Consider the following 19,987-nt stretch of genomic DNA (forward strand, 5'->3'; position numbering starts at 1 on the left):
TGAGTTGCCAAGGGACCTTATTAAGTATGTATGAGGTTTGGAATGTCCAGGAGAAAAGAGACAATAGACGTGTAAAGTTTAGAATGCTATAAACTGGGGGAAAACTAGGCGTGTGTGAAGTCTAGCATGTTATAAACGGGGAAAACTAGGCATGTGCGAGGTTTCGCATGTTATAAACATGGAAAACTAGGTGTGTGTGAGGTTTAGCATGTTGGAAACAGGGAAAACTAGGAGTGTGTGATGTTTAGCATGTTATAAACGGGGAAAACTAGGCGTGTGCGAGGTTTAGCATGTTATCAATCGAAAACTAGGTGTGTGTGAGGTTTAGCATGTTAGAACCAGGGAGAACTAGGAGTGTGTGAGGTTTAGCATGTTAGAAACAGGGAAAACTAGGAGTGTGTGAGGTTTAGCATGTTATAAACACGGAAAACTAGGCGTGTGTGAGGTTTAGCATGTTAGAATCAGGGAAAACTAGGCGTGTGCGAGGTTTAGTATGTTATCAATGGAAAACTAGGCGTGTGTGAGGTTTAGCATGATAGAACCAGGGAAAACTAGGAGTGTGTGAGGTTTAGCATGTTAGAAACAGGGAAAACTAGGAGTGTGTGAGGTTTAGCATGTTAAAAAACGCGGAAAACTAGGCGTGTGTGAGGGGTAGGTAAAGGGTTAGGATCCCACTCCACTCCACTCCATCGTCTGTGGCTAAACTGTGCTGAACAAAGAGTGGAATGCTTCTAGCAGAGCCATGGCACCAGTTCAGTCAACTCCAACAGACAGGCTCCACTATAGCCTCTGCCATAAGCTATGATAATCCCCTGCCTCCTGCCAGCTAACAGAACACCATTCATCAGTAAAACACAACCAATTCTAAGGAGAAGACATGATTTTAGAATACATTTTTATTTGGAAATGTCAGTGTTCAAAGAGTAAACAAAAACAAACAAATTAACAGCGATATAAATATTAGCATATAAAATAAGAGTGTAACAGGGAGAAGCGCTAAGCAATTTAATATGAAAGATAATACAATAGAATACAGAGGACTATTCCAGCAGAAGATGCATATATATTTATATCCATATGAGCAAGGGTGGCATTCCATTAGCATAAACAATTGTTAAAGATCACAAACACAGGAAGAGGTACAGGGAAATGGAATCACACCTTAAAGACATTTAGGTGTTGAGTGTTACACTTTAAAGTTTGGAGTGACCAAAGAAAGAATACGATAGAGAGAAAACACAAAAATAAGCACGACAAATTTCACAAGCCTCTAGCTACGGCTGTCTGTTGAAAGTTTTAGTTTTATTTACAGCTCGGTTAAATCAGTCAGCTCAACTCTTAGTCACTACACCACTACATTTCAACTGAAACACATATTTTTTTTGGTTGAAAAATATTCAAAACATTCCAGTACTAGCCAGCTGTGTGGTTGTGGTCAGAGAGTGTTGTGTCTCTCTAAGATTCATACAGACTAGCTATGTGTCTTATTTACATGGGGGCAGGGGGTCTGTGCATCTGGGGTTTTGGCAGGTTATAGGATGGACTGAAAACATTATCTGTGCCCCAGACTAGGAGTGGAGAGAGAGATGGTCTCTGTCCATGATTCTGATATGTCCCTGAACTCCGCAACAAGGCTTATCCATAGGATTCTGTAAATGGTCCATACAGAACATCCTACGGTGCCTGGAGTTGTAGTGTACTGAACATGTGGTCTGGTCAAGGTTCTCCTAGAGAACTACGGAATAAAGACTGTGAACTAAAAAGGTGATGAGAGCACATTTACCGGCGAGATACTGTACATGTGGCAAGAGGACAGAGACTGTCCACCCTTTCCCCTCCCTCTGCCCTTACCACACACCCAACCCTGGGGGCGGGGTCTCAGGACTGTCTATGAGCCTCGGAGAAGTCCACAGTGCAGAGCCAATCGCACTGGGCCAGCTCGGCATAATGTTGATACAAAGAAACGCAGATACAATATCTAAATAATGTTGGTTCTAAGTTAATAAAACACTGATCCATCTTTACCATGTTACATTATATGAACAAAGTTATGCTTTAATGCCACTCTACGGGATTCTACCAATAATGATGGAAAAAGGTGACAATCGTAGCGCAGATGATGTAAATAACCACAGAATCCTGCTTGGGCAAGATTTTAAAAAGCAGCTGGATACACTTTGTTGGTCACCACTGTAAGTAACATTAAATCAGCATCCGTTCTTTTGCTTGCAAGTCATAACTACATTGAACCTTACAGGCGTTTTAAGTTGTTAATGCTACAGTATGCATTCTCATGAAATTGGTACTTTCCTGATGAAGTTGAGCTAGCCTCTTTTTTTTTAAATGTACGTGAGTGTCGGCTCATCTTCAGTGGTTCTTCATCTTCAGGATGAATCATGCATGTCTTGTCTATTTCATCCCTTAAAAAGAGCTAAACGCAAGTTCTCTAAAGAAACCTTAACAAAGGTGTACGTGTAATCCGTGGCACCATAAAGAAGCAGAACTACTTGGCATTTTAGAGAAACATCGAACGGTTTAATAAAACAAACCATCAGATAGTTTTTTTTGTTTTTCTTTAGAATACTATAATACAGAGCTAGGTCACTATATGAATTCCAAGTCCTTGAAATCTTCTGGATCCAATATAAATCTAATGTCATCTTCCTCCCCCTCCCACCCCACATAGAACACACCAATAACCTCTGCCTGAAGTAAGCTGTGATGACCATAGAAGCAAGAAGTACAGCGGTTGCCCATTACAAACATTTGCAGTGACATATGCTCACAAACATCCAAAATTCTGGGACGATCAGATTGAATAGCATAAGAAAAACAAAGATCAAGGCTTCCAATGAGGGAGGACACTCGGCAGTATGGGGGGGGCAGGGTCTTGGTTTCTGTGGCGATGAGGCTTGGTGCTAGCTTGGCTTACTTCTTGTCCTTCTTGGTGGACTTCTTCTTGCTGGCGGGGGTCTGGGCAGCGTTGGGGACATCGACCTGGGGCATGGCCTGTGGCGGGCCCTGCAGGGCCGGCTGGGGCATCATCTGCTGGGGGTTGGCCGTCAGGGTGGCCGTGCTGCCGGGGATGTAGACGTTCTGGCGGTAGTCGGGCACATGCTGCATGGGGAACTGGGCGTTGTAGCGGGGTCCAAGGGTCGCCGTCGCCTCGCTCACCTCTGAGAGAGAGAAGGGAGGGAGGGAGAAACGGTTATAGCTGGGTGTGTTGTGATGCTGTGAAGAGAGAGGAACTCTCCTAACTGAGGGTCATTTCTGCACTGCATTGCAGCTCCAGTTCAGCACTGTTCCGAGCCAGCCCCTTTCCTCCCCCACACTCACAGCATATAGAACCTCCGCTCTCTCACACAGAACAAATGTAAACAACTAAACGCGGGACATTCAGATATCATCAAATATCATTTGGAATTGAGGATTAAACTGACTAATTGCACACTAATAGAGAGAGAGGCAGTGTGCAGGTTTCTGGGTGACTGCAGCTATGGAGCGTTTGAAACAAAGAGCTCTGTGTGCCATAGTCCTCATGCGTTGGTTCATTCACACACAGGGACTGCTGAGACACACTGTGGTCTATACATGTGTACTTGGCAGACCATCTCTCTCGCTCTGTGTCCTAATGGGGGGCACACAAAGGAAGGATGTGCTGTTTCCTTATCAACTGCCACTCTGATCTAATCAAGTTGCATGCGCTAAGAATCTAGTGCCTGAGATGCTGCTCTCTAACAGGGCTCTCTCTGTAGCTCTACCCAGTGGCAGAGAGATCTCCATCTCCCCATTTGTATGCAGTATCAGTCCTCAACAGAGAACAGAGATATTTCAGTGTCACCAGTCCCCTCTCTGTTAGAATGCATGAACAGATGCTCTCTCTTTCCCTTTCCCTCTTTCCCTCCCTTCCATACAACTATCCATGGAGATAACCTTGTGAGGTAGTGGAAGACAGAGACAAAGAAATGGGATTTCTGGGATATATAGGCCGCAGACTCACCGTTGGCAGCAGCCATCAGAGCCTGGAGCTGTTCAGCCTCAGTGGGGGGGTTGGGCCAGGGTCCTGTTCCAACTATAGCACCACCTGCCCCCTCAGGATGGGGGCCAGCTCTGGAGGAGAGGAGGGGGATGAGTCAGTATAAGAGATACACTCAAATCTCTCTCTTTCACCGTGACTCTCACTCTCTCATGAACACATACACTCTCACATAATCTAAACCTCTCTCTCACACACACACACACACTCTCCTCCCATCATGATTGTCATCATGGTGACACCAAGCCTCCAGAAGCCATTTTGAGTGAGCACCTGCATCACAGAGCACAGAGAAGATGGAGGCTGGGAGAAGACATTGGATCAGGAAGCGCTACACATGTTACTAGTTAGCACAGAGCCGCAATATGCAAGCAGACAATCACACACAGAGTAGAGACTAAACGAGCTGTTCGGATGCTATGTGCCTTGTACCCATGCTATGTGTTAGAAAAGAGGGGGATGAGGAGAGAGGAAAGAGGAGAGAGAATGTCTGTATGTTTCATCAATAAGAGACTGGATTGTTGATCAGATGTTATCAATGTTCTTCTCAATCCCTTAACTTGCCACTGGTCAAATCTGCAATGTAGGATTGTGGAGAAAATGTTTCATTTCGTTTGTTGGGTTTATTACATCCATATGGGAGTCAGTAACACAAACACACACATGTGCGCGCAAGCTTACACACATACACTCACACACACAGATAGACAGAAACAGGCCGACAGAACCACAGGGACATGGAAATCTACACTACGAATAAAAGGACAAACTACACAGTTCAGCGAAGCCTCCAAACCCAAGTATACAACACAGACCACGCAGCGATGCTGAGCTTTGCACATCTACAAACACCTCCACCAAAGCCTTCGACCCATTTCAAATACACAGCTAGACGGCAAGAGCATATGTACAGATTATCACACGTTCAACAGCCAGAAGCCAAGCTTGTCTACACACAGATGCGCCAAGCCTACAGCCTGTCAGACACCAGCATGTATGAGAGCAGGATGCCGCCTAGCACAGTCAGCAAAGCCACTCTACTCTACCTCGCCTTGCCGTACGGTGTCCATCTCTGCTGGGTGCTGGTGCTGTACCTGTACGTGCTGAAACACAGACGATCACCTCTCACTCTTTCAGTCGAATGCCAGTCAGATGGACTCCTTCATTAGCCAACCAGGTTCATGTTCAGTTTCTATATCTAATGAACTACACTGCATGACCAAAAGTATGTGGACACCTGCTCGTCAAACATCTCATTCCAAAATCATGGGCCCTCCTTTTCTGGTATAACAGCTTCCACTCTTATGGGAAGGCTTTCCACTAGATGTTGGAACATTGCTGCGGGGACTTGCTTCCATTTAGCCACAAGAGTATTAGTGAGGTTGGGCACTGATGTTGGGCGATTGTATGCTGTAGCGTTAAGATTTCCCTTCACTGGAACTAAGGGGCCTAGACCGAATCATGAAAAACAGCCCCAAACCATTATTCCTCCACCACCAAACTTTACATTTGGCACTTTGCATTGAGGCAGGTAGCGTTCTCCTGGCATCTGCCAAAACCTAGATTTGTCCATCGGACTACCAAATGGTGAAACGTGATTCATCACTCCAGAGAAGGCTTATCCACTGCTCCAGAGTCCAATGGCGGTGAGCTTTACACCACTCCAGCCGACATTTTCCATTGCGCATGGTGATCTTAGGCTTGTTTGTGGCTGCTCGGCCATGGAGATCTATTTCATGAAGCTCCCGACGAACAGTAATTGTGCTGACGTTGCTTCCAAAGACAGTTTGGAACTCAGTAGTAAGTGTTTCAGCCGAGGACAGACAATTTTTACACACTACGGCAGTCCCGTTCTGTGAGCTTGTGTTGTCTACCACTTTGCGGCTGAGTCGTTGCTACTCCTAGACGTTTCCACTTCACAATAACAGCTCTAGCAGGGCATAAATTTGCCAAACTGACTTCTTGGAAAGGTGGCATCCTATGACGGTGCCAGGTTGAAAGTCACTGAGATCTTCAGTAAGGCCATTCTGCTACAAATGTTTTTCGACAGAGATTGCATGGCTGTGTGCTCGATTTTCTACACCTGTCAGCAACGGGTATGGTTGAAATAGCCGAATCCACTAGTTCAAAGGAGTGTCCACATAGTTTTGTATATACAGTGTGCATAGTGAATCGACTTCTATTTTGTGCCAGCACGAAATAGAATTCTACAATGACAAATTACAAGTAATTGTCTTAATGTTAAGGAATCTACTATGACACTTTCTATGAATGATACGGTATATAATCAGTGGCTAATAACTTCACAACACTCAGATGCTCAACAGTTTCTCCACCAGTAGAGCCACAGTCTGTTAAGCCAAGATCTGTGTGATAATCCAAGCATCTTTTGCTAAATCTATGAGGCACCACATGTCACATCAACAACTACTATTGCATTGTACCTCAAACCTCACTCACACTACAGCCAACGCATTGCGATTCATTGATTTCTTCTGCAAGTACACTTACAGCTACACAATCACCACAGTATCGACAAATCACTTCTACTAGTAGAACTCTACTAACACAACTACTGTATAACAGCTATTAGATTACCCATTATTTTGCCGGTCAGTAGTGCCAGTGTTATTGGATCTTTGCGTAGAGTAGTGGGGAACCAATCTGTACTGTCTGTTCAAACACACAACTGCCTTAGTCTTTAGGACTTTCAATGGAATGCATATCATAGACACACATGACTAATTCACATTAAGTAAAATGCAAGTGTGAAGGTGTGTGTGTGTGTGTGTGTGTGTGTGTGTGTGTGTGTGTGTGTGTGTGTGTGTGTGTGTGTGTGTGTGTGTGTGTGTGTGTGTGTGTGTGTGTGTGTGTGTGTGTGTGTGTGTGTGTGTGTTTGTGTGTTTGTGTGTGTGTGTGTTGTGCGTATCTTTAAATGAGCTGAACACTTACCCACTGGGTCCGGGTCTCTGTCCCTGCTGGGTAAAGCGCCAGTCATTGTTGGGTGGTTTTTGCTGGAGGGAGAGAGGAGAGGAAATATACTGTTAGAATATGTAGTGACAGACACACAGGCTGCTCCTCCACTGATGTCTATGGAGGCATGTCATCTCCAGTCAACAGCACTGGAAACCATTTTGTCATTCAGTGGGCCATGAAGAAAGAAAATGTCACAGGGCCATGGGGAGAGGAGAGGAGAGTAAGAGGGGGAGAGGAGAGGAGAGTAAGAGAGAGAGAGAGTGGGAGAGAGAGAGAGAGAGAGAGAGTGGGAGAGAGAGAGAGAGAGAGAGAGAGAGAGAGAGAGAGAGAGAGGGAGAGAGAGAGAGAGAGTGAGACAGCAGTGTGAGAGAGCAGTTTGAGAGAATGTGCGTGAATTATTGAACAAGCTATTGTGTCAGTGCTGTGCTTGAGCGAGTCTGCTGGGAGGAAGGATCATCAAACATACTCCTGTCACAGGCAACTTCAAAACATGTTTAATAATGATAAAGCTTTAACTAGAGTTCTCCCAACATATTGTAAACAACAAAAAAAGCGGTCCACCCAAGCTTTATCTGCTTTAGATTAGGATACAATATATCTCATTCAACACCCTAGATCATTAGCCAAATCCAGGCTCCATCTATGGGTTTAGTAGGGCTGTGCTGCTGGCCAGTGCTGCCTGTCAGAAAGAGTCTGTCAGTGGGGCAGTAATCTGCAGCCCTGCCCTGCCTCACTGATCCTCTAAACCCTGGGCTGGATTACAAGGACAGAGCACTGTCAGGCCTGAAGCCTAGAGAAGCTCTTTGGCCAGGACTGTAATACTCTCATACACTGGACTACTCTCTGTGAAGGGTGATGTGCCAAGCAACAGTTATTACTGTCATTTTATATGAAGCTTTAAGGAGTCATACAGTTCAATACACATAAATGCTCAGCAATATGACAAATATAGGTCTGGTTAAGGCAGGTCAACCATTCTGGCATCCTTTCAGGATACAATAAAAGGCTATCCTCTCTATGAAGGTCTATTTCCATCTAAGTATGACTGAGCCTTGACTACGAGTATTGCCAGCTAAAGGAATGAGTCACAGACAGACAGAGAGAGAGGCAGACACTCTGTTTGGTGAGGTCATGAGAGGTGGCTACTGGCTATAGGTTCAGGGCAACAATCCCAATCTATTAGCTTCACCTCATTCAATAAGCAGTCAAAGGTCAACAGCTGACCCCAATATCCTCATTATATGACCTGTACTGCCATATACCCCCACATCCTACTCATCATGTTCCTCCCCATCCCCATCACTGTGCAAAGGAACACATGTTGAGTGAGAACACTCTCACTGTAATAGCCTGTCGACTACAGAGAGGTTCCCCCTGCAGTCCTATGAAATGTTCAGCCTCCTCCCAGGCAGACAAGAGGATTCACTGCCAAACAAAACACTCTGTACTTGCCTGAGAGGTAACCACGAGTGCTTTACAATTAAACGCCCACATGCGTTCACTAACACAAATACATAGTCATGTTTAAGTCGGGTCTTGTCTCTTTTGCCAACTTAAATTAATACGGGATTCGTTTTGAGAGAACTCACCTTTTTGGCTTTGCTAGTGTGTTTGTTGGTGAGGGTTACACTCAGAGTGTTCTGGTTCATCATGGGAGTCTTAACGAACACAAAGTCCCTGTCACTGCTGGAGAGGGTGGGGTAACAGGTTCTGTAGGTGTGTGTGTGCGGCTCCTGAGGCCCCACCACCACTTTCATGTAGCGCAGAGGCCCGTCTTTATTGAGCTGCAGGTGGAGGTCTTTATGAGTGTGGGAGTGAAGGGCCTGCCTGGTGCCCAGGCCCAACCAAGTCAGGTATCTTCTGTATCTCATCCAGCGCATCACCATGGCAATGATTGCCACCAAACACACAACCGAGACGCAGGTCAGACAGCCAATCAGGGCCAGGGTGAGGCCAGACCCCCCACTCTGTTGCCTGGAGGGAGCCCTCCTGATCTGAGAGGACGCGTCTGTACCCTTCTCAGACACAGTAATATTGACTGGCACACTGGTGGAGAGAGCGGGCATACCATTGTCCTGCACCAGCACTATGATAGTGAATGTAATATCTTCCTCCTCAAATGTAAGGGCTGTTCGCACCTCCCCGCTGTGGGCCCCAACATGAAAGAGCCCTGCATCCCTCCCAGAGAGACTGTAGAAGAGCCAGGCGTTGTGCCCACTGTCTTGGTCCACACACACCACCCTATTGACCAGGTGGCCTTTGCTAGCCGAGCGGGGCACAGACAGCTGCAGCACACCGTCTGGGGGCGGAGCGGGGTAGACCAGGGCAGGAGAGTGGTCATTTTCATCAATCACAAACACATGCACAGTCACGTTAGAGCTCTGTACAGGTGTCCCCGCGTCCCTAACCTGCACCTGCACCCAGAACACATTCATCTGCTCGCGGTCGAGGGCTCGCACTGCATACAGGTTCCCGTTCTCAGAGTTGATGTAGACAAAAGAGGACACAGGCGAGCCCTGCACCTCACTCTCCAGGATGGTGAAGGAGAGGTGAGCGTTCTGGCCCAGGTCCTGGTCGAACGCAGACACAGTCAGAATGAGTGCACCAGGGCCATTGTTCTCTGCTATATCAACAGAGTAGGAGGACTGGGAGAAGAGGGGGGCGTTGTCATTTACATCTGAAAGAGTGATCACAAACAACTGCTGTGCAGAGCGAGGGGGAGAGCCGAAGTCTGTGGCTGTCACGATGATGGTGTATTCAGACACAGCCTCTCGGTCCAAAGGACCGTCTGTCACCAGGGTATAGTGCTCCTCAAAGGGGGATATCAACCTAAATGGCAGCCCATGGGGGATGTGGACGTTAACCTCCCCGTTTCTACCAGCGTCCATGTCCCTGATACTTATCAGAGCTATAACAGTGCCTGATTCCACATCCTCCTGCACCATTTTAGACAGTGAGTTTATGATGATCTTCGGGCTGTTGTCGTTCACGTCTATTATTTTGATTTGAACGTGGCAGGAGCACTCCATGGCAGGGGTCCCTCTATCCCTGGCTTGCACAGTGATATCATAAATGTCCGACATTTCATAATCAACCTCCCCTTTCACTCGGATTTCTCCACTTTTGGCATCCAATGTGAAAAGTTTCAGCACTGTTTCTGAGGTGTACTTACTAAAGAGGTAAGATATCTTTCCATTATGACCATAATCAGCATCCGATGCATTGAGTTGAGTCACTAAAGTGCCCAGTGGAGAATTTTCAAACAAACTAACCGTTTTAAATGGTTGGTCAAATACTGGGGCATTATCATTGACATCTAGTATATCAATAACAACGGAGGTAGTCCCTGATTTCTGTGGCTGTCTGCCGTCTGCAGTCGTAAGCAGCAGGTGAAACACCGCCTGCTTTTCCCTGTCTAGCGGTTTGTCCAATAATAACTCGGGGAATTTGCTGCCGTCACTTTTTGATTCAAGTTTCAATATGAAACAGTCATTAGGACTGAGAGTGAATGTGCGTAATGAGTTGATGTCTACGTATAGATCTTGCGCGCTGTCCAAACCAAACCTAGTGCCCGGCGCGGCCGCCTCAGACACTTCAAGATAAATATTTCCTGATGGAAACTGAGGGGAATTGTCATTTACATCCACTATCTCCACAACAACACGGTGTAATTCCAGAGGGTTCTGAAGAACAAGTTGAACAGTAAGAGAGCATGTCAAAGTTAATCCACAAAGACTTTCTCTGTCCATTATTTGTCTGACAACTAAAACTCCACTCGCATTCACGTCAAAATACTTGGCATTAGACTCCGACATAACTCGTGGATTTCTGTTTACAAGCATTGGTATGTTGAGGCCCAAGGCCTTCGCTATGTCCCCGACAAAAGCCCCCGGTTTTAATTCCTCTAGTACGGAATAAGAAAGTTCAGCGGAAAATGATGCTCTGTATAAAGCTGAGAGAAACAGACAGAACAGAGGCCTTCCCACGGCCTTTCTCCTTGTGTCCAAAACTCCCATTGTTCAACTCCTCATGTCAGGAAAATATCCTACTTTATTCTGAACCACACAGGTTAAAAAAATATGTCTGCTAGAGCTTCAATAACTTTAAAATATCATATTGCAAAAGAAATAAGTGAGGAGTAGCTAACACCGACTGCCTTGACGCGCAAAGTTCCTATAGCTACTGAAAGGAAACTTTTTTTCAGAGGTGCCTGGGTCTCCAAACAAAGACAGGCAACTCTCCAATAGTAGTACAATACAAGGGGTCCTATTCATTGTGTCACATCTGCTATAAGCGCGCGTGCAGGCGAACGCACACACGAACACACTCACATGCTCACACACTAACAATAAAAGACTGGTTCTGATTTGAAGAGTAACACATGTTACTTCCGTAAAGGAATACAGGAAGAAGAGGGCCAAATAAAAAAGAAAAGATGAGGGAGATAAAGATAATACAATGCAACAGTGTCTTCCTTTTTTCTCCTGGACTTCTGGGGAGAAAAACATGCAAACGCTTAGCTACATCTGGCAAATCGGTATTTGAGCCTTCACGAATAGAAACTGAAACAATGCATGTATCATAACACAATTGCCACGAAAGTAACTGAGTTGTCATATGGCCGGTCAACTGAGTAATTTAATAAATATTTAAAGCACTTGTAGGCCAATACCATCACAAACGCACACTTTTCGAATAAAATGCTTGATATTTTGAATGACATGCGTTATGTACCACATTCATCCGCTTATAAATAAACAATACAGCATTGTCCTCGTTTCTATTATGCACATGAGGGTTTAGTGCTGATGAATGTCAGTCACCATAGTCAGTCTATGCTCACCTGTTGGCTCTCGAACGTCCACGCGCTGTCAGGTAATGATGCATCGAGCACGTTTAACATGTCCTGAAAGTCAGTGGTGCTGCTGGGCTTAACGAGGGTGAAATCACTGAACTCGGACACTGGAGAGAGACACGACCTGAAGGACTGGCTCTGAGACAACATGTCCCCTCCCAGGACCTCCACATACTTAATAGGGCCGTCAGTGTTGAGCTGGAGCTGCAGGTTTCTGTTGGGATTCTTGTATCCGTCAGAGTCAGCCCGTCTGATACAGCAACTCGAGCTGCTCCTACTGTTCCTAACGCATTTCACCACTAAGATGAGAAAAGTCAACAAAGACAAAACGGACACTGAGGCCAGAGAGATGATCAAATAAAAGGTGATTTTACTGTTTCTCTTGCTGGGCTCGGCTGTTTTCTGGCGGAAGTCCGAGATGGGCTCGTGGAGCCCGTCCTCTAACACGATGTTGACTGTGACTGTGGCGGACTGGACCGGTTCCCCATTGTCCTGTATCTCTATAAGCAGCTTCTGAGAGGAGTCATCCTGCTCTGAAACAGCGCGTTTAGTCCTCACCTCCCCTGTGTAAAGATTCACACTGAACAGAGACGAGTCTGTGGCCTCCACCAGCCTATAGGAAATCCAGGCGTTATGGCCCGAGTCTGCGTCCACTGCCGATATCTTAGTGGTCAGGTGGCCTGCTTTAGCGGACCGGGGCATCTTCTGATGGGAGACAGAGCCCATGACAGCGGATGGGTAAATAACAGCGGGAGCATTGTCGTTCTGGTCCAGGATAAAAACATGAACCGTGACGTTGCTGCTCAGAGACGGAGAGCCGTGGTCCTTTGCCTGGACCTGTATCTGAAACACCTTCAGTTTCTCATAGTCAAACGAGTGCATGCTGAAGATGCTGCCGTTATCTGAGTTTATGTAAATATAGGAGGAGACAGACACGTCTTGTACTTTAGAGTCTAATATAGAATAGGAGATCTTGGCGTTATCTCCAATATCCATATCCAATGCGGACACGGAGCATATAATATAACCAGGTGTGTTATTCTCATTGACGTACACGGTGTACGCAGTGTCTGGAAACCTAGGTGGATTGTCATTCACATCCAGAATACGGACTGGGATGGTTTTCTTGCTGGTGAGAGGAGGGGAGCCCGCATCAGTAGCCGTGATCTCTATGCTATACTCTGGGAACGTCTCACGGTCCAGAACACCATTGGTGACTAGTGCGTAATGACTGGAGATGGAAGGTTCCAATGTAAAAGGATAGCTTGGTTGGATTTGTAGTGTCACCTTTCCATTGTCTCCAGAGTCAGGGTCCCGTGCACTAATCAAAGCCACCACAGTCCCTTTGGGTGCGTTCTCGCGCACTGGGCTTGGTTTAGATGTGAGGCTAATTTGGGGAGAGTTATCATTGACATCTATGACATCAATCTGAACGTTGCACTGTCCTTCCATCTCAGGCATGCCTTTGTCTTTAGCAATAATTTCGATTCGGTACGAGGGAGTGCTCTCGTAATCCAGCGTACCCTTCAAATACATTTCCCCCGTTTTTGGATCAATTTCAAACAAAGCCTTTACAGACTGTGCAGTGTGGTCACCAAAAGAGTATTCGATCTCTCCATTTGGACCATCGTCCAAATCGTTTGCCTCGACCTTTAGGAACGACGTGCCCTGTGGAGTGTTTTCGTTAAGAGATACTTTGCATAATGGATGTTTGAATATGGGGTTGTTGTCGTTGTTATCTAAGACAATAATTATAATCTGTGAGGTCCCAGATCTAACTGGAGAGCCACCATCAAGGGCGGTTAACAACAGCTGATGTCGAGCCTTATTCTCTCGGTCCAAAGCTTTCTCCAGACATAATTCCGGAACTTTTCTTCCGTCATCTTGATCCTTTATTTCCAAGCTGAAATGTTCGTTTTTGCTGAGAGTGTAGGATTTTAAAGAATTGTCGCCAACGTCAGGATCCTGCGCGCTCTCCAAAGAAAATCGCATACCTGGGGCAGTGGATTCTGCTATTTTCAATGTGCGCTCAGATGATTGAAAATGAGGAGCATTATCATTTATATCCTGGATGTCAACTTCCACTCTGTGAAGCTGCAGAGGGTTCTCAATGATGACTTCTAATGGCAAGAGGCAACTGGCGCTTTGTCCGCACAGACTTTCTCTGTCAATTCTATCGCTGACAACTAGCTCGCCCTTACCTAAATCCACACTGAAATACTGTTTACCAGCCACAGACGCTATCCTCATTTCACGAAAAGAAATCTCTGATACTTCCAAACCCAGATCTTTTGCTATATTTCCAACCACGGATCCCAAGCTCAGTTCCTCTGGAACTGTATAACGAATCTCGGCTCCTGTTGTATTCCAAGACAAACAGAAACACAACAGCCATTGCATTAGTCCTCTCCAATCACTGAGGCACGTTCTCTCCTTCAAGCTCAATTTCTTCATATTGCTATATCCCGAAATAATAACATGTGGAAAACATGCTTAAAATAAAATATTCCAACGAATTTGTTATTGATCACCTCTCCTTTTTAACCAAGTATCTAATTCCATTGTGAATGAATGGCTGAGCAGAGCTCCGTCTCTCACCAGCTCTGTGCATTGTATGAGCTACTGTGCTGTGGCTGGAGGAGGGAGTAGATCTCTTTGTACAGTTAAGCATGCTATTGGTGCACAGCGCAGCACTATATAAACCAACTGAAGAGAGAGTATCTCTTAAAGTCATAGCCAGCGTTCTGCTGTGGGAGTATGCGTTGTAAACCTGCTAACACATCAGATCATATTTCATGAAGAAATGGAAATATAATCACGAGGTAATACAAAATACCTGCTTTCCCCATTGCACGAATAGTTATGAAATAATGACATTGATGATAAAAGTAATAGCCCTTTATCTGAGGTCAAAGCAAACCGTGTTAAATTGACTTAAAGTGTACATATGTCCAGTAGATGTGTGGGACATGATGCAGCAACAAAACAGAACGCTGACGGTTTCGGGGCCAGTGGAGAGCGCGTGTCACTGTCCATGGTGCTGAAATGTACAACCCTTCTCTGCGCGCGTGGAAGAGAACAAATATACCAGTTCCTGGGAGCATATCCATGCTCATGAATTAATCCTAATTTCTGTCACAGATATACTTGTTCTGTTTATTTGAGTATAAAACTTGCATTCACAAATAGCATAAAAATACGTAATTTCCACGAACCTATGAAATGTTGAGGTTCTTTAAAACTCTGTGGGATTTATGTGTTTGTGACGTTCTAGTAAAGAAATGGGCTAAAGCAAAAATGATAGTTTCGACTGCGCAAATAGCATGCAGGCCTGGTGTAAAACACAACCATGCGGGGAAAGAAGGGAACTGACCGTGTGATGTGAAAAAAACATCGTTTATGTAATTTTCACTTAAAATTCTGCTTCACATTTATGATGAGCAAAAATGACATTGAAGCCATGCCGTTCCAACTCATAATTCTTTCCAGTGATATTATGTCACTCAAATTAAATGCTTTTACTATGGCTGACCTCTTGGCTCTCGAACGTCCACGCACTGTCAGGTAAAGATGCATCAAGCACGTTTATAATGTCCTTAAAGTCAGTGGGAGTCTCATCTTGCCATAGAGGGGTGATAATAGTTTGTACCCAAACCGTTTGGACGCTACAGACGATTTTGACAGAAGACCGATTTTCGGGATGTCTCATGGTCTGACCAACAGTGCTCTAGCTCTGTCACCTTTTACCGTATATGCGGAAGTGCGGCATCAGCGGATGTGTTGGATTGAGAAGCATCCAATGCAAAACATCTATACATTATTCGAGCTTTAAACGCTGTCATAAAGACTGAATGCAAAACAACCCAATTATATAGAATCGAAATGAATAGAAGTGGTAAAACCCAGTTCCAGGAGATACAGTCATAAATGAAGAACGATATAAACCGGTGGTAATAAAAACATACGCTCACCTGTTGGCTCTCGAACGTCCACGCGCTGTCCGGTAAAGATGCATCAAGTACGTTTATCATGTCCTGAAAGTCAGTGGTGCTGCTGGGCTTAACGAGGGTGAAATCACTGAACTCGGACACTGGAGAGAGACACGACCTGAAGGATTGGCTCTGAGACAACATGTCCCCTCCCAGGACCTCCACATACTTAATAGGGCCGTCAGTGTTGAGCTGGAGCTGCAGGTTTCTGTTGGGATTCTTGTATCCGTCAGAGTCAGCCCGTCTGAAACAGCAACTCGAGCTGCCCCTGCTGTTTCTAACGCATTTCACCACTAAGATGAGAAAAGTCAACAAAGACAAAACGGACACTGAGGCCAGAGAGATGATCAAATAAAAGGTGATTTTACTGTTTCTCTTGCTGGGCTCTGCTGTTTTCTGGCGGAAGTCCGAGATGGGCTCGTGGAGCCCGTCCTCTAACACTATGTTGACTGTGACTGTGGCGGACTGGACCGGCTCCCCATTGTCCTGTATCTCTATAAGCAGTCTCTGAGAGGAGTCATCCTGCTCTGAAACAGCGCGTTTAGTCCTCACCTCCCCTGTGTAAAGATTTACACTGAACAGAGACGAGTCTGTGGCCTCCACTAGCCTATAGGAAATCCAAGCGTTATGGCCCGAGTCTGCGTCCACTGCCGATATCTTAGTGGTCAGGTGGCCTGCTTTAGCGGACCGGGGCATCTTCTGATGGGAGACAGAGCCCATGACAGCGGATGGGTAAATAACAGCGGGTGCATTGTCGTTCTGATCCAGGATAAAAACATGAACCGTGACGTTGCTGCTCAAAGACGGAAAGCCGTGGTCCTTTGCTCGGACCTGTATCTGAAACACCTTCAGTTTCTCATAGTCAAACGAGTGCATGCTGAAGATGCTGCCGTTATCTGAGTTTATGTAAATATAGGACGAGATTGACACGTCTTGTACTTTAGAGTCTAATATAGAATAGGAGATCTTGGCGTTTTCTCCGATATCTGGATCGGAAGCGGACACTGAACACATTATTGATCCAGCAGCATTGTTCTCTCTGACGTAAACAGTGTAAGAAGGTTGGGAGAAAACTGGAGGGTTGTCATTAACATCTAAAATATTAACTGTTATTATTTTATTCGAGGTCAAATGTGGGGACCCGGAATCGGTTGCTTCAAGCTCAATACGGTATTCAGGATATTTCTCCCGATCTAAAGATGCACCAGTCACTAGTGCGTAATGATCTGCAAATGAGGGATTTAATTTGAAAGGGTAATCTGAAGACATACGAAGGGAGACCTTGCCATTGTCCCCAGAGTCTAAATCATTTGCACTAATTAGAGCTATCATGGTACCTACTGGGGCATCCTCTCTAATGGGTTTGGGTGAAGAGGTGATGGTTATCTCAGGTGAGTTATCATTAACATCTACAATAGTTACCTGGACACCACCGTGTCCCTCCATAGATGGCGTGCCTTTGTCTCTAGCGCATACATCAAATTTATATGAATGACTTTTTTCGTAATCTAATGCGTCGGATAAAGTAATAGCTCCTGTGTCTTCATTGATTACAAATAGCTTTCGAATGGACTCTGCTGTATGCGATTCGAATGAATACTCTATTTTACTGTTTGGGCCTTCATCCAAGTCGTTGGCTCTAACTGTCAATACTAATGTCCCGGGTTCTGCATTTTCCCTCAGTTGGATTTCATACAAGTCTTGGTCAAAGCTAGGCGCATTGTCGTTTATATCTATCACCATCACAGTAACATGCGTGGTTCCAGATCTTGCCGGAGTACCTCCATCAACCGCAGTAAGAATTAGGTTGTGCACAGGCTGCTGTTCCCGGTCTACAGTCTTTTCCAGAACAAGCTCGGCAACCTTCGTGCCGTCCTTATTGTTTTTAACGTTCAAAGCAAAGAAGTCATTTTTATTCAGAGAATATGAGCGCAAATAATTTATCCCGACGTCATGGTCCTGCGCTGTTTCCAAACGAAACCGAACACCAAGTAGAGTTGATTCGGGCACTTTTATAGTGTTCTCGCCTGACATGAAAAGTGGAGAGTTGTCATTTATATCCAGTATTTCCACCTCAACCCGATAAAACTGAAGTGGATCCTCAATGATAACCTGTAGTGGTAACAAACAACTCGCGCTTTGTCCGCACAGACTCTCTCTGTCTATCCGTTCATTTACAATGAGCTCACCCTTTCCTAAATCCACAGCGAAATATTGCTTACCAGCCCCGGGGGCTATCCTCAGTTTGCGATCAGAGATTTTAGCGATGTCAAAGCCTAAGTCCTTAGCTATATTTCCAACAACAGAGCCCACGTCCAGTTCCTCGGGAATGGTGTATCGAGTCTGCGCCTCTATTGTATTCCACAAGACAAAAAACATCCACAGCACCAGCCATGGCAACATCTTTATCTTGACTATCGTCCACATCTCCACAAATAGCGTGCAATAGATAAAGCACTTAATCCGTCACACATCGTAAGATAATGCAATGCAATTACCAAATACCCAGTAATTGCTTAAATGAACGGCTAAATCCAATACATGTACATCGATGTGAGCCCAGCTATGTCTCTCCCAGCTCTGTTCATTGTAGGGGATATGGTGTTCAGGCTGGGGAGGGACTAGATCTCTTTGTACAGTTCGGCACATGATTGGTTTACAGAGCTCCAATAGATTACTATTAGGAGCAGCTCTGAGTTAAAGTGACAGTGGAGCCAAAGATATAGGCTGAGGCAATGTTCCCTCTAAACTGCGAGCAGGGGCCGTAGCCCAGAGACTGCTGCGCAGCTCCCCCGGGACAGCCACGCAGAGCGCAGAGGTAATATCATCCCATGGAGAGAAGCACAAGATGGAACTTTCTATTGTTTTCCCTGTTAGTTAACACTTTCAACGTTTCCCTTTACTGTGACAATTGTGATTGAGTCAAAGCAATATTAGCCACTTTCAATGCAACATCCTGAAAGAAAACGAACTATGACAGAGATTGTTGAAGGCAGAACACAGGACTATCAACAACGCAGGTCCTAGTTTTGTCGCACCTGGACTACTGTTCAGTCGTGTGGTCAGGTGCCACAAAAGGGGACTTAGGAAAATTGAAATTGGCTCAGAACAGGGCAGCACGGCTGGCTCTTGGATGTACACAGAGAGCTAATATTAATAATATGCATGTCAATCTCCTTTGGCTCAAAGTGGAGGAGAGATTGACTTAATCACAAGCTGTATTTATGAGAGTTGTTGACATGTCGAATGCACCGAGCTGTCTGTTTGAACTACTGGACACAGCTCAGACACCCATGCATACACCACAAGACATGCCTCGGGAATGGTGTATCGAGTCTGCGCCTCTATTGTATTCCACAAGACAAAAAACATCCACAGCACCAGCCATGGCAACATCTTTATCTTGACTATCGTCCACATCTCCACAAATAGCGTGCAATAGATAAAGCACTTAATCCGTCACACATCGTAAGATAATGCAATGCAATTACCAAATACCCAGTAATTGCTTAAATGAACGGCTAAATCCAATACATGTACATCGATGTGAGCCCAGCTATGTCTCTCCCAGCTCTGTTCATTGTAGGGGATATGGTGTTCAGGCTGGGGAGGGACTAGATCTCTTTGTACAGTTCGGCACATGATTGGTTTACAGAGCTCCAATAGATTACTATTAGGAGCAGCTCTGAGTTAAAGTGACAGTGGAGCCAAAGATATAGGCTGAGGCAATGTTCCCTCTAAACTGCGAGCAGGGGCCGTAGCCCAGAGACTGCTGCGCAGCTCCCCGGGACAGCCACGCAGAGCGCAGAGGTAATATCATCCCATGGAGAGAAGCACAAGATGGAACTTTCTATTGTTTTCCCTGTTAGTTAACACTTTCAACGTTTCCCTTTACTGTGACAATTGTGATTGAGTCAAAGCAATATTAGCCACTTTCAATGCAACATCCTGAAAGAAAACGAACTATGACAGAGATTGTTGAAGGCAGAACACAGGACTATCAACAACGCAGGTCCTAGTTTTGTCGCACCTGGACTACTGTTCAGTCGTGTGGTCAGGTGCCACAAAAGGGGACTTAGGAAAATTGAAATTGGCTCAGAACAGGGCAGCACGGCTGGCTCTTGGATGTAC

The 19,987-nt window shown here is 45.4% G+C and overlaps 1 protein-coding gene across 50 annotated transcripts in view; it reads right to left on the reverse strand.

Annotated features, from left to right (window-relative positions):
- Positions 1–878: 878 nt before the first annotated feature.
- LOC112243017 (protocadherin gamma-C5-like) overlaps positions 879–19,987 on the reverse strand; it is a 140,372-nt gene continuing 121,263 nt past the window's right edge. For 16 of the 50 annotated variants that reach the window (XM_042309433.1, XM_042309423.1, XM_042309424.1 and 13 more), the window contains exons 2-6: positions 6,989–7,050; positions 6,635–6,709; positions 5,083–5,139; positions 4,001–4,110; positions 879–3,176 (exon numbers count right to left, since the gene is read on the reverse strand). In XM_042309433.1, the coding sequence (XP_042165367.1) occupies positions 2,929–3,176; positions 4,001–4,110; positions 5,083–5,139; positions 6,635–6,709; positions 6,989–7,050 (552 nt within the window). In that variant the 3' untranslated portion in view covers positions 879–2,928. Of the gene's footprint in view, positions 3,177–4,000; positions 4,111–5,082; positions 5,140–6,634; positions 6,710–6,988; positions 7,051–11,855; positions 14,489–15,838; positions 18,441–19,987 lie in introns of those variants that run through there. The other 34 variants (XM_042309449.1, XM_042309441.1, XM_042309440.1 and 31 more) reach the window with 8 other exon arrangements.

The sequence above is a fragment of the Oncorhynchus tshawytscha genome, linkage group LG30 (assembly GCF_018296145.1).
Source record: "Oncorhynchus tshawytscha isolate Ot180627B linkage group LG30, Otsh_v2.0, whole genome shotgun sequence".
Taxonomy (NCBI): Eukaryota; Metazoa; Chordata; class Actinopteri; order Salmoniformes; family Salmonidae; genus Oncorhynchus; species Oncorhynchus tshawytscha.